We start from the raw sequence: 12,264 nt of genomic DNA, 5'->3' as shown, positions 1-12,264 counted from the left end.
TACACCCCACAGTGAACATGTCCAAATTGTGCCCAAAGTGTCAATATTTTGTGTGACCACCATTATTATCCAGCACTACCTTAACCCTCCTGGGCATGGAATTCACCAGAGCTGCACAGGTTGCTACTGGAATCCTCTTCCACTCCTCCATGATGACATCACGGAGCTGGTGGATGTTAGACACCTTGAACTCCTCCACCTTCCACTTGAGGATGCGCCACAGGTGCTCAATTGGGTTTAGTCCATCACCTTTACCTTCAGCTTCCTCAGCAAGGCAGTTGTCATCTTGGAGGTTGTGTTTGGGGTCGTTATCCTGTTGGAAAACTGCCATAAGGCCCAGTTTTCGAAGGGAGGGGATCATGCTCTGTTTCAGAATGTCACAGTACATGTTGGAATTCATGTTTCCCTCAATGAACTGCAGCTCCCCAGTGCCAGCAACACTCATGCAGCCCAAGACCATGATGCTACCACCACCATGCTTGACTGTAGGCAAGATACAGTTGTCTTGGTACTTCTCACCAGGGCGCCGCCACACATGCTGGACACCATCTGAGCCAAACAAGTTTATCTTGGTCTCGTCAGACCACAGGGCATTCCAGTAATCCATGTTCTTGGACTGCTTGTCTTCAGCAAACTGTTTGCGGGCTTTCTTGTGCGTCAGCTTCCTTCTGGGATGACGACCATGCAGACCGAGTTGATGCAGTGTGCGGCGTATGGTCTGAGCACTGACAGGCTGACCTCCCACGTCTTCAACCTCTGCAGCAATGCTGGCAGCACTCATGTGTCTATTTTTTAAAGCCAACCTCTGGATATGACGCCGAACACGTGGACTCAACTTCTTTGGTCGACCCTGGCGAAGCCTGTTCCGAGTGGAACCTGTCCTGGAAAACCGCTGTATGACCTTGGCCACCATGCTGTAGCTCAGTTTCAGGGTGTTAGCAATCTTCTTATAGCCCAGGCCATCTTTGTGGAGAGCAACAATTCTATTTCTCACATCCTCAGAGAGTTCTTTGCCATGAGGTGCCATGTTGAATATCCAGTGGCCAGTATGAGAGAATTGTACCCAAAACACCAAATTTAACAGCCCTGCTCCCCATTTACACCTGGGACCTTGACACATGACACCAGGGAGGGACAACGACACATTTGGGCACAATTTGGACATGTTCACTGTGGGGTGTACTCACTTATGTTGCCAGCTATTTAGACATTAATGGCTGTGTGTTGAGTTATTTTCAGAAGACAGTAAATCTACACTGCTATACAAGTTGTACACTGACTACTCTAAGTTATATCCAAGTTTTAGTTCTATAGTGTCGTCCCATGAAAAGATATAATAAAATATTTGCAGAAATGTGAGGGGTGTACTCACTTTTGTGATACACTGTAAGTCTGGCATTGGAAGTAATTTCTGTAACTGTTCTTTTTTCCTTAGCTGATTGACTGAAACATGTAAAATGTGCATATATCATTCATTTGTTTCTACAGTCTTTACGCTTGTAGCATGATCTCCTAAATCATCCTTGATGATTATGAATGGCTATAGCTGGTGAGTTCTCAGTACCCATATACACAGGGCTGGTTTAACTGCAGCTATTCAAAAAGTACAGAAAAATCTGCTTATGCTGAGAGAGTCCCCTTATGCTGAGAGAAAATTGGCTTGGATAGTCAGATGTAGTACAAAAAGCTTTTTCCCCGTGTCATTGTATATATTATAGGTATAGACGTGAACATTCCCCCTCATAAAGCTTCGTCTACGAAGACAGGCCAAGAAGAATGATATAGTATGATAACAATAATATAGTACTGTAATGTAGTATAATAATAATAATAATAATATAGTAAAATATATTATAATATAATAATATAATAGTGTTTTCCCTTCCCATATATATATATATATATATATACTGTATATACAGGTAAAGTTCATGTTAATAAATTCCTTAAAAAACATGTATTATTACTAGTATAATGATATAGTATGATAACAATAATATAGTACAGTAATGTAGTATAATAATAATAATATAGTAAAATATAATATAACACTGCACTTGAGTGTTTTCCCTGCCAATGTATATTATAGGTGAAGCTCATGTTATTAAATTCTTTAAAAACATGTTAATGTATTATTGCGCAATAATATAGTAAAATTATAAGAAGAAGAAACTGTAATATAATATAATATAATATAATATAATATAATATAATATAATAAGCACTGCACTCGAGTGGGTCTATTACGTTTGCCTATGTTATAATTTCAGAAGTGACATGGGCTGGCCTCCTTAGCCGTGACTGGCTATGTCTAAGAAGGAATGGCTGAAGCCCTGCATTTAATTGGAATGTGTCTTTCACTGACCAGGATAACACAGCACTCGGGTGAGTCTATGAAAATTTAAATTATGGCTTGAAGTCCCGGCCCCAGGGTTGAGAACTGTTGGGTTAAGGTGTTACTTTTGCTTACTGCAGTTTTAAAAAGCAGCTAAACAGTTGTGAGCGGTGCCACAGGCAGTATGGCAGAGTATCGATTAAGGGAATGTGTGAGGAGAGGGTAATGATCTCTAAGTCAGAGAGATGACTCAACCGCCTGTAACTGAAGATGATTACATGTGATCGACTGATCAATACATGCTGAATTGTTGTCTACCACTTTCCTTCATACCCGCTCTCTTCATTAACTTTGTGCTCAGGTCCAGATGCACAAAACTTTTTGCACCCTTTTTGAGAAAGCTTGATTTGAATGTATAAAATGCATATTCTTGGCAACCCACAAAGTACACTATATGGCCAAACAGAAGTGGACGCCTGACCATAAGCTTATTGGACATCCCATTTCCATCAACCCCCCAATTTTCAGTAAGAGCTTTTACAACATTTTGTAGTGTGTGTATAAAATTTGTGCCCATTTAGTCATAATTTATGAGGTCAGACACTGATGCTGAATGAGAAGGGGGGGCTCACGATCAATGTTCTAATTCATCTCAAATGTCTTCTGTAGATTTAAAGGTCAGGGCTCTGTGCCGGCCACTGGAGTTTCACCACGCTGAACTATGTCTTCTGTCTGTCTGTCAGTCTATCTGTCTGCCAATTTGTCTGCCTGTCTGTCTTCTTTCCTATGTATCTGTCTTTCTGCCTGCATGTCTGTATATCTATCTATCTATCTATCTGTCTGTCTGTATCTGTCTGTCTGTTTATCTATCTGTATGTCTATCTATCTATCTATCTATCTATCTATCTATCTATCTATCTATCTATCTATCTATCTATCTATCTATCTATCTGTGTCTGTCTGTCTATCTATCTATCTATCTATCTATCTATCTATCTATCTATCTATCTATCTATCTATCTGTTCATGTGTCTGTCTGTCTGTCTATTTATCTATCTGTATGTCTGTCTATCTATCTATCTATCTATCTATCTATCTATCTATCTATCTATCTATCTATCTATCTATCTATCTATCTATCTATCTATCTATCTGTGTCTGTCTGTCTATCTATCTATCTATCTATCTGTTCATGTGTCTGTCTGTCTGTCTGTCTATTTATCTATCTGTTCATGTGTCTGTCTGTCTGTGTCTATCTATCTTTCTATCAATTGTCTGTCTGTCTGTATATCTATCTATCTCTCTGTCTGTCTATTTATCTGTCTGTCTTTCTATGTGTCTGTCTGTCTGTCTGTCTGTCTGTCTGTCTATCTATCTATCTTTCTATCAATTGTCTGTCTGTCTGTCTGTCTGTCTATCTGTCTCAGGTGGTGCAGCAGTAATGTATGCTAGCCCATTACCGTCAAATCTATCTATTCCGAATCTTCTAACTATATTGGTACAGAACTTGCTGAATCTTTTTCAAAATTCATGTTGAACCACTTGGGAGAAAATGCCCCAAAATGCTGAAATCAAACCTGCTCAAGCATGAACTACCTGAACACAGATGATGAAAAGCCGGCTGCCCATGAGTGAGGGACAAGTGCAAAAAGTGTTTAAAGCCACAATTTCCTGCAAATCAGTCTGCCATTTTATTTTCAAGTGGTCGTAGGTGCTCCAGTTAGGCTCCGATATTCACCACCTAAATGAGATTTTCTATAAAAGTTGGGACATCAGGCTGGGATATGCTTCATGAGAAGTGGTTCTGACAGCTGACCAAAATGAAAACCTGCAGCTTTTATATTTTTTAAATTAAAATTATTTTTATATTCTTGTAGCTGTGAAACAAACCAGAACAACATTGTGGTAAACAGAGCACAGAATTATGTGACCTTTACAATTAATCCCCGGAGGGGGGTATTACTAAGAATACTTTATATTTATACAAAACCGGATCTCAGAAATGTTGGGACAGTTGGTAAAACGCTATAAAAAGAAGAATACGTGTTTTAGTAATTCTCTTGTAAAACATTCTAGCCAGTACTTGTCCTGAATGCCAACTATAAATCAGGATGTAGCCCATACTGCCACTGTTGGGCCCTTGAGCAAGGCCTTTAACCTGCTTCAGGGCCGCAGTACGATGGTTCACCCTATGCTCTGACCCCAGCTTCCAAAACCAGCTGGGATATGCGAATTTTGTTGTACTGTACATCTGTATATGTATAAATGACAAATATAGGCATTCTATTCTATTCTATTCATTTGTTTTCTTTCGGCTGCACCTGTACATAAGGGTCACAAGAGCAGATCTGGTCTGTATACCAAACTAGGGACAATATTTACACCCAATGCCCTTTCTATCCTGACACAACCCTCTTATTATCATCCAGGCTTGGGACCAGCATTGAGAAGTGCACTTTCCAACACTAGGCTCTCTCAGCCCTTGGTTTGGACATTAGTCAATCATGTCCATGAAGATGCCCGAATAGCTGACAGCAGTCTAGCTTGAACCATTGAACTCTTGATCCCCAGATCTCAGCACTAGTGGGTTCGCGCACGTTTCTGCTGTGCCACCCAAGCGCCCTCTGCCCATTTAAACAGAGGTAAAAAAAAGTAAACCTCAAACTCAAATCTCAAAGACAGGTTGGTTGATGCGGTAAAATAAAATAAAAAAGGTTCATTTAATGCAGGCTAGAAGCAGAAAGGTCTGGTTTGGGAGTCGTCCCCGATGTTACACGTCCCATTTAACTTCAGTAATTTAATCACAAAAGGAAAGTAAGGACAAGATCCTTGGGAAGCGGAGTTTACGGCCCTTGACTCAAACAGTTTTGAGTCCTGCGGTGAACTGGAACATATGAAGCTACTGAAACTGGGTGGTGAACTTCTCAACCTGAGGAACCAGATGTACCAGTGTGGGTGAGGAAGATTAGAAGATGAACCAAGTGCAGGAGACCAGCAAACAAAAGAAAAAAGAAATAAACACATGACCAAAAGAATGTGGACACCCAAACTTCACGTACAGTCATTCTGTTTGTGAAGGCAGTTGTAGCCTAACGGTTAAGGTACTGGACTAGTAATTAAAAATGTTACTGCCAGGTTGTCACTGTTGGGCCCTTAAGCAAGGCCATTAACCCTCGATAGCTTAAACAGCTTGGAAAAAAACGTCTGCTAAATGCCGAAAATGTAAATGTCATTCTTTGAGCAAGGACGTGAATCCCTATCCAGCCTTCCCTGCCTCAGACATGGCCAAGGTCTGTTTTATTAGATCCTTTTGGAAGCCTTTCAGTGCACTGGGTCTGTCCAAAAACCTAGTGATTTCTCTACATAGACTGGAATGGAATGGAATGTATAAAATGTATATTCTTGGCAACCCACAAAGTACACTATTTGGCTAAACAAAAGTAGACTCCAAGCTTATTGGATATCCCATTTCAATCAGTCCCCTAATTTTCTGTAAGAGCTTTTACAAGATTTTGGAGTGTGCCTATCAAATGTTATATCACTTTACGTCATCCTATGTGCACTCCCGAGAAGAAGGCATGTCTAAATTCTTAGATATTTTAGAATGCTGCCTACTAAGGTGCCTTATTTCGAAGCTATAATCCGACTAACGAGAGACCATCCGATGCTTCCTTAGAGATGAAGGCAATCTCAGATTACAGGTTACAGAACAACTCAAAGTGCACTTGTTAGGCAAGCTATTCGGAACAGTGCTGTGAGATTTGGAACCCAGCCTTCTGCTCAGACTGGCTTTGTCCAGTTACAACTGAGTTCATTTTTGCTCTACTGATTCTTCCTCTCCGTCCACATTTTAGCTAAAACAGCTCAGCAGATTTCCCAGATTCATCAGAGAAACTTCTGTCCTCAGGAGACCACTAGAACAAGTTCCAGATGCTTCTGACCTTGTACTGTATATACCCCATATATCATAAGTTCTGTCAGTAACGAACCAGGCAATGACCCGTCACTTCGCCCCACTCCTGTTTAATTGGTATTCCAAAAAATTATCATACTGCCATTGTTTCAGTCATTAAAGCAATGCAAATAGACTGAACCTCATCCATTATGCAGCCGAAACACTCGACACACTTCACCTCTGCTTTATTTTCTTAGATGCGATATCAATATGCTAAACTGGATGAGAGGAAGAGCAGACGGTTGTTTGATAGCTCCAAACCAAGCCACAACACTAAGGAGTGATTTCCAGCTCTCTCATCTACACAGAGTGGTAAATGTTGCCCTTGTGTTAGAAAAAGACCCAGATGTGTGATTTTTAAAACGATTCTCTGGCAAATTCACACTGTTATGGCACAAACAGCCCATCAGCGATTGCTGCTAAGGGCAAACAACCGGCGGAAAATCTGCGCAAACAACATGAACACAAGTGAACGTTACGTTTACCTGTAACAAGGGGGGGTTGGTGGGCTGGTACCACTAAGACAAACCAGCCAAAGAAAACAGGACCCAAGATGCAGAGCACAAAAATGGAAGCAAAAGAAATCCTAACTATGACTAACAGAAGGAAAAAGCCTTAGGTGGGACCCACGACTGTGATCAGCCAACCAGCTACTCGATTCAGCTAGCAATTGCTTAGTCAGAGACACGTCTCTGCTAGGGCGGGATGACCGGACTATGTGGGTGGGGTCTTCAACCGCAAACGCTGTGTAAGGACCCTGATTGGCTGATAGAGAGGCGACTGTGCAGAGTGCATAGGTGAAAAAGGGTTACGCTAAGGGTCGGAGGAGGCGTGAGCAGCAATATCGACTGCAATCAGTGATCCCCCAGCAGCGGAAGACAAATTGACTACGCTAAATTGAGAGAAAATGCATAAATAAAATATTGTAAGCAAATAAGAAACAACTGTTATTACAGAATGGAGGTTCCAAAGTCCAACACCCGAGTGTTAAAATCGTAACGTCACTAAAGCAGTATAAAAAGAAGCCCACAGTTCTGTTCTTTGTTCTTCAGCTATTCCACTGCTGTAAGAACCCACAATCGTGCCAATAAATTCTCCACTTCAGTCACCTGTAATCTTTGTTTTTTTATATCATCTGTCCTTGTTTCTCCACAATGAGAATTTTTGTATTTGAGGCAGAACAAGTGTTAATGATGGTCGTGCTGTGTATTGTAGCGATTCATGAGTGTAATTTAATGACTGCTGTGAAATTTGGCACTTTTCTTTAAAAATTCATGAAATCTGTAAAATTAGTAGAGCCCTAGTTTATGTCTATTTAAAAAAATGCAGTACTTACCTTTCCTGAGGCTGAAGCGCCCAAATCCATCGATAGTCTACGGGAGCAAAAAAAAAAAATGGACAAATCAATACAGCTACTGCAGCACTCAGTTCTACAGTGAAATTCCAATCAATATACCGTCATTGCTACCAGCAGGTGAACTGAAATCATGTGGGATTAATATAGTTCTAATTACACTTCACAGTTTTTAGCTTTTGTTATTGATGGGGTCCATGGTTTGAGCTGATTCAACCATCAACCCCATCAATTCAGACTTTTAGACTTTAACAACGTGTTTCTGTCCTCAGAGCTGCCGCTTACTGGATGTTCCGGTGGTGGATTCTCTGCCTGGTAATGACACTCTAGTGTGTGTTGTACTGGTGTGAGCGCAACAGGTGCAGCAGTGTTGTTAGGATTTTTAAACACTGTTAAAACTCATGGCCTCTTTATTAGAAACACACACGCTGATCACATGACGCTGCTGGCTATATTTTGAGTTGGAGCACTCACTGTTCTCCTCCCAGCATCGACAACAAGGAATTAAAAAATCCCACCAACACTGCTACACCTACTACACTTACATACATACAAATAGCCTAAGTGAGGAACCCCCACTGACGATGATGTTCGTGTGGTGGAACATTCTTTGCATGTTAACGATACACTAGTGTGTGTAGTACTGGTGTGAGCAGCAGGTGCCGCAGCGTTGTTGGGATTTTTAAATACTCTTGAAATGTATGGCCTCTTTATTAGGAACACATACCACGTAGATCACATGACGCTGCTGGCTTTATATGTTGGGTTGGAGCACACACTGTTCTTTTCACAGCATCGACAAGGAGAATTAAAAAATCCCAACAACTCTGCTGCACCTGCTACACTTACATACATACAAATACAGCACACATTACAATGTTAGTCACACTAATGGCTAATGACAAATTAAAGTGAGGAACCCCCACTGACGATGATGTTTGGGTGTTGGATCATTCTCTGCATGGTAATGATACACTATTGTGTGTAGTACTGGTATTTGTGTAGCAGGTGCAGCAGCATTGTTGGGATTTTTAAACACTGTTGAAACTTATGGCCGCTTTATTAGGAACACATACACTGATCACATGACTCTGCTGGCTATATTTTGGGTTGGAGAACTCACTATTCTCCTCCCAGCATCAATAACAAGGAATTAAAAAATCCCAACAACACTGCTGCACCTGCTACGCTTATACAATGACTAATGACAAACTAATGAGGGGAGTAAAAATAAAAAATAACACAACATTACCCTGCTACGCTACTGTTGGCCGAACTGTCGGTGATCTGCGAGCTGGCAATCCACTTGGTCTCGCCCACCACGGTGCGGGCGTGCGGCAGTCTGCCCACGTCCTTCACGGTCATCATGAGGTGCCGGGAGGACTTGAGTACCCGCACGGCTTCGTCGTGAGGAATGCCCAAAAAGCTGCGCCCGTTCACCTCCAGGATCTGATCGCCTACCTGTGGGGAACAGGAGCCACACAGAGGGTCGGACGGGTGGACAGAGGCGGACGCGGACGGGTACGAGGTGCCAGTTTAATAACGATAAAGTGGTGAAAAGATTGGAAAGGTTACAGAGAGACGGAGAGGCATCGATTATCAAGGTCGCATTTCTGACGGGGTTCAAAGATGTGACTGCACATAAATAATGCAAAGCCATCCATATTGATACCCACTCACACAATCGATCATGACAAGCCTGAGTGATTGGCATTCAGCCTGGGCCCGGCCACGTCTCTGCGATCTCTTTATGTAGTCGCTCCTTCACTCCGCTTACCTCTTATCTTATTCCTCCACTCCTCCCGAGTCATTATGCTCACATTAGCTCTGTCACTTCTGTTCAATATTCATTTTTGCTTCTTCTTACTTTAATAATGGACTAGATTTAAGTATTCAGTGCAATTCCAGACAGAACATTACAACACATGAGCATGCACTATGGACAAAAGTATCAGGACACCTATTAAAATTTTTTAATTTACATGTTACGAAAGATACTTAAGATAAATTTTCAGAGGGAATTCTAAATGTTTATTTGTTTGTTTATTAGGATTTTAATGTCATGTTTTACACTTTGGTTGCATTCATGACAGGACACAGTAGTTACTCATTACACAATATTCATCAGTTCACAAGGTTATATCAAACACAGTCATGGACAATTTGTATCTCCAATTCACTTTCTTGTCTTTGGACTGTGGGAGGAAACCGGAGCTCCTGAAGTAAACCCACGCAGACACGGGAAGAACATGCAAACTCCGCACAGAAAGGACCCGGACCGCCCCACCTGGGGATCGAACCCAGGACCTTCTTACTATGAGGCGACAGTGCTACCCGCTTACCCACCGTGCCGCCCTGAATTCTAAATGCGATTAAGATTAAGAACAATGCTAGCCGTGCTGATCACTAGCAAGACTTAATCCATAGTCAAGAATCTCACCTCAGTGTGGGCTTTCATCGTCAGTTTTAAATATCATAAGTCCACACATATCATACCTAGAGGAGCATGTGTATATCCCTTACACGCCTGCATTACAGTGGAACCAAATACAGTGGACCTTTGGGTTACGAACGGTTTACCATACGAACATTTTGGGTTACGAACGATCTTTTTCAACTTAACGTACGAACAAATTTCGGATTACGAACCGAAATTCGTGAAACACGTGACGAACAAGTTCACTCTGACCGTCTCTCTCTCTCTCTCTCTCTCAATTTAATTCAAAGAGCTTTATTAGCATGACTGTTGAAGAGGTTACAGTATTGCTAAAGCATTGGAAAGATGTTTATATAATTATACAAAACTAAATATTTTTAATTTTAAATATAAAATTTTAGATAATAATAAAACAGAAGCATAAAAAGGAAATTAGAATAAAGGCAGATGTAGAAGAATAAAGATTAAACATTGTCTCTCTCTCTCTCTCTCTATATATATATACAATAAGCAAACATTCGGACAGTGGACAGTGTTTTTCGGTGTTTTCTTTATATTTTGTAAAACTCAATATTAAAATGGCCTTAAAGAATGTGCAGAGGAAGCGTAGTGCTGAGAAAATGAACAAATCTATTACATTCGTTGTTGTATAATTACTCCTGCCAGTAGCTGTCACTGTGTGTCAGACAGAGGGGACAGTGAGTGAGAGAGAAGAAGGAATTCAGCTCAGTAAAGTTTTCTTTCTTTCATGCAATTACACTTACAAAATACAACACTACTGAAATAAAGAAGGAAATAATAGAGAAATATGAGAGTTATTGTTGTTTCTGGTAGATACATTTTATATAAAAAAAGAAGGAAATGTATTATGATGTATGGTACAGCACACATAGTTAAATGTGATGTGTGTTTTATGTACAGTACTACTGTGTATTGTTGTTTATTATTGTTTATTACAGGAATGTCTATTCTATAATTTAAGATTAAGGAAAAATATACTTGTATTTATAACAAAAAAGACCATTTAAGACATTAGAAAGGTTAGGGTAAGGGGGTGGTTTGGGAGGTCTGGCACGGATTAATTATATTTACATTATTTCTTATGGGAAAAATAGGTTTAACTAACGAACATTTTGACTTAAGAACAGCCCTTCAGAACCAATTAAATTCGTAAGTCAAGGGTCTACTGTACGTATTCTGTAAGTATGTCTCGTCCTGCTTACTCAGTGTACTAAAAAAAAATCAAGACTGAGAGTACCCTTACTCATTTCTGGCTGAAACGTTTGTCCTAATCTGCACAGCCAGAAAAAAACTCATGAGTAATGAAACAGCCACTTTACTAAATATAATATTTTATTCACCAGAACAAATAACAAAGTCGAGCAATGTTTTCTCTTCACAGAGAAGAAACAGAAGTGAAAGGTCCCTCCAGATCAGCAGCTCAGTCTGAGTTCTATCGCTTCATCTGTTTCAGCATTTTGTTCAGCTCCGGATCACAAAGCCACAATAAGGTCAAGGCTTAGACGACTTGTCGTTTCACCGAACAAATGACGTGACGTAAAGGTCGACAGAAACAGAAATGGATGAATTTATGAAGAGTCCTGTGAGGGCGTGCTATCTGGTATGTCACTGATGCCTGGAAATGTCACAGATTTCTGCAATTATTCATTTTCTGTGACTGAATGATTGAAAAACGTACACTATAAGGTCAAAAGTATGTGGACGCATGACCATGAGCTTGTTGGACATTCTGAAATCCCAAACACCATGGGCATTAGTGTTGAGTTGGTCACTCTTTGCAGCTGGTATAGCCTCTATCACTATTTGTGACCATTTAGTCGAAGGTGCATTCAATTCAGCTTTGCTATTGGTCAGTTGGGCAGTGCCTGCATTATGGTGGAAAAGGACTGGTGGGCAAACCACACCCTCCTCGGACGCAATCGGGGTCTCCAGCAGCAGAAGACGAATTGGCTACGCTAAAAATTGGGAGAAAATGGGAAGAAAAAGCATAATGCATGCTGGGCACTGATGTTGGATGAGAAAGCCTGGTTTGGACTTGACCTGTTCCAATTCGTCCCAAAGCATATCCAGTTATCCACCTCTACTGCTGCAGACCTTCGCTCTCAACCGAGGAGGGTGTAACTACCACACGCCCCCTTCGACACGCATGCAGTAACTGGCTG

At 40.9% G+C, this 12,264-nt stretch overlaps 1 protein-coding gene across 7 annotated transcripts in view; it reads right to left on the bottom strand.

The window, feature by feature from the left end:
• The window catches only part of whrna (whirlin a), a 92,046-nt gene that overhangs the window by 24,273 nt on the left and 55,509 nt on the right, over window positions 1–12,264 (bottom strand). For all 7 annotated transcript variants that reach the window (XM_063011637.1, XM_063011634.1, XM_063011639.1 and 4 more), the window contains 2 exons: window positions 8,897–9,105; window positions 7,627–7,663 (listed from right to left, as the gene is read on the bottom strand). In XM_063011637.1, coding sequence (XP_062867707.1) covers window positions 7,627–7,663; window positions 8,897–9,105 — 246 coding nt within the window. The remainder of the gene's footprint in view (window positions 1–7,626; window positions 7,664–8,896; window positions 9,106–12,264) is intronic.

Source organism: Trichomycterus rosablanca, chromosome 16 (assembly GCF_030014385.1).
Source record: "Trichomycterus rosablanca isolate fTriRos1 chromosome 16, fTriRos1.hap1, whole genome shotgun sequence".
In the NCBI taxonomy this organism is placed as follows: Eukaryota; Metazoa; Chordata; class Actinopteri; order Siluriformes; family Trichomycteridae; genus Trichomycterus; species Trichomycterus rosablanca.
This window is presented reverse-complemented; position numbering and strand designations above follow the sequence as displayed.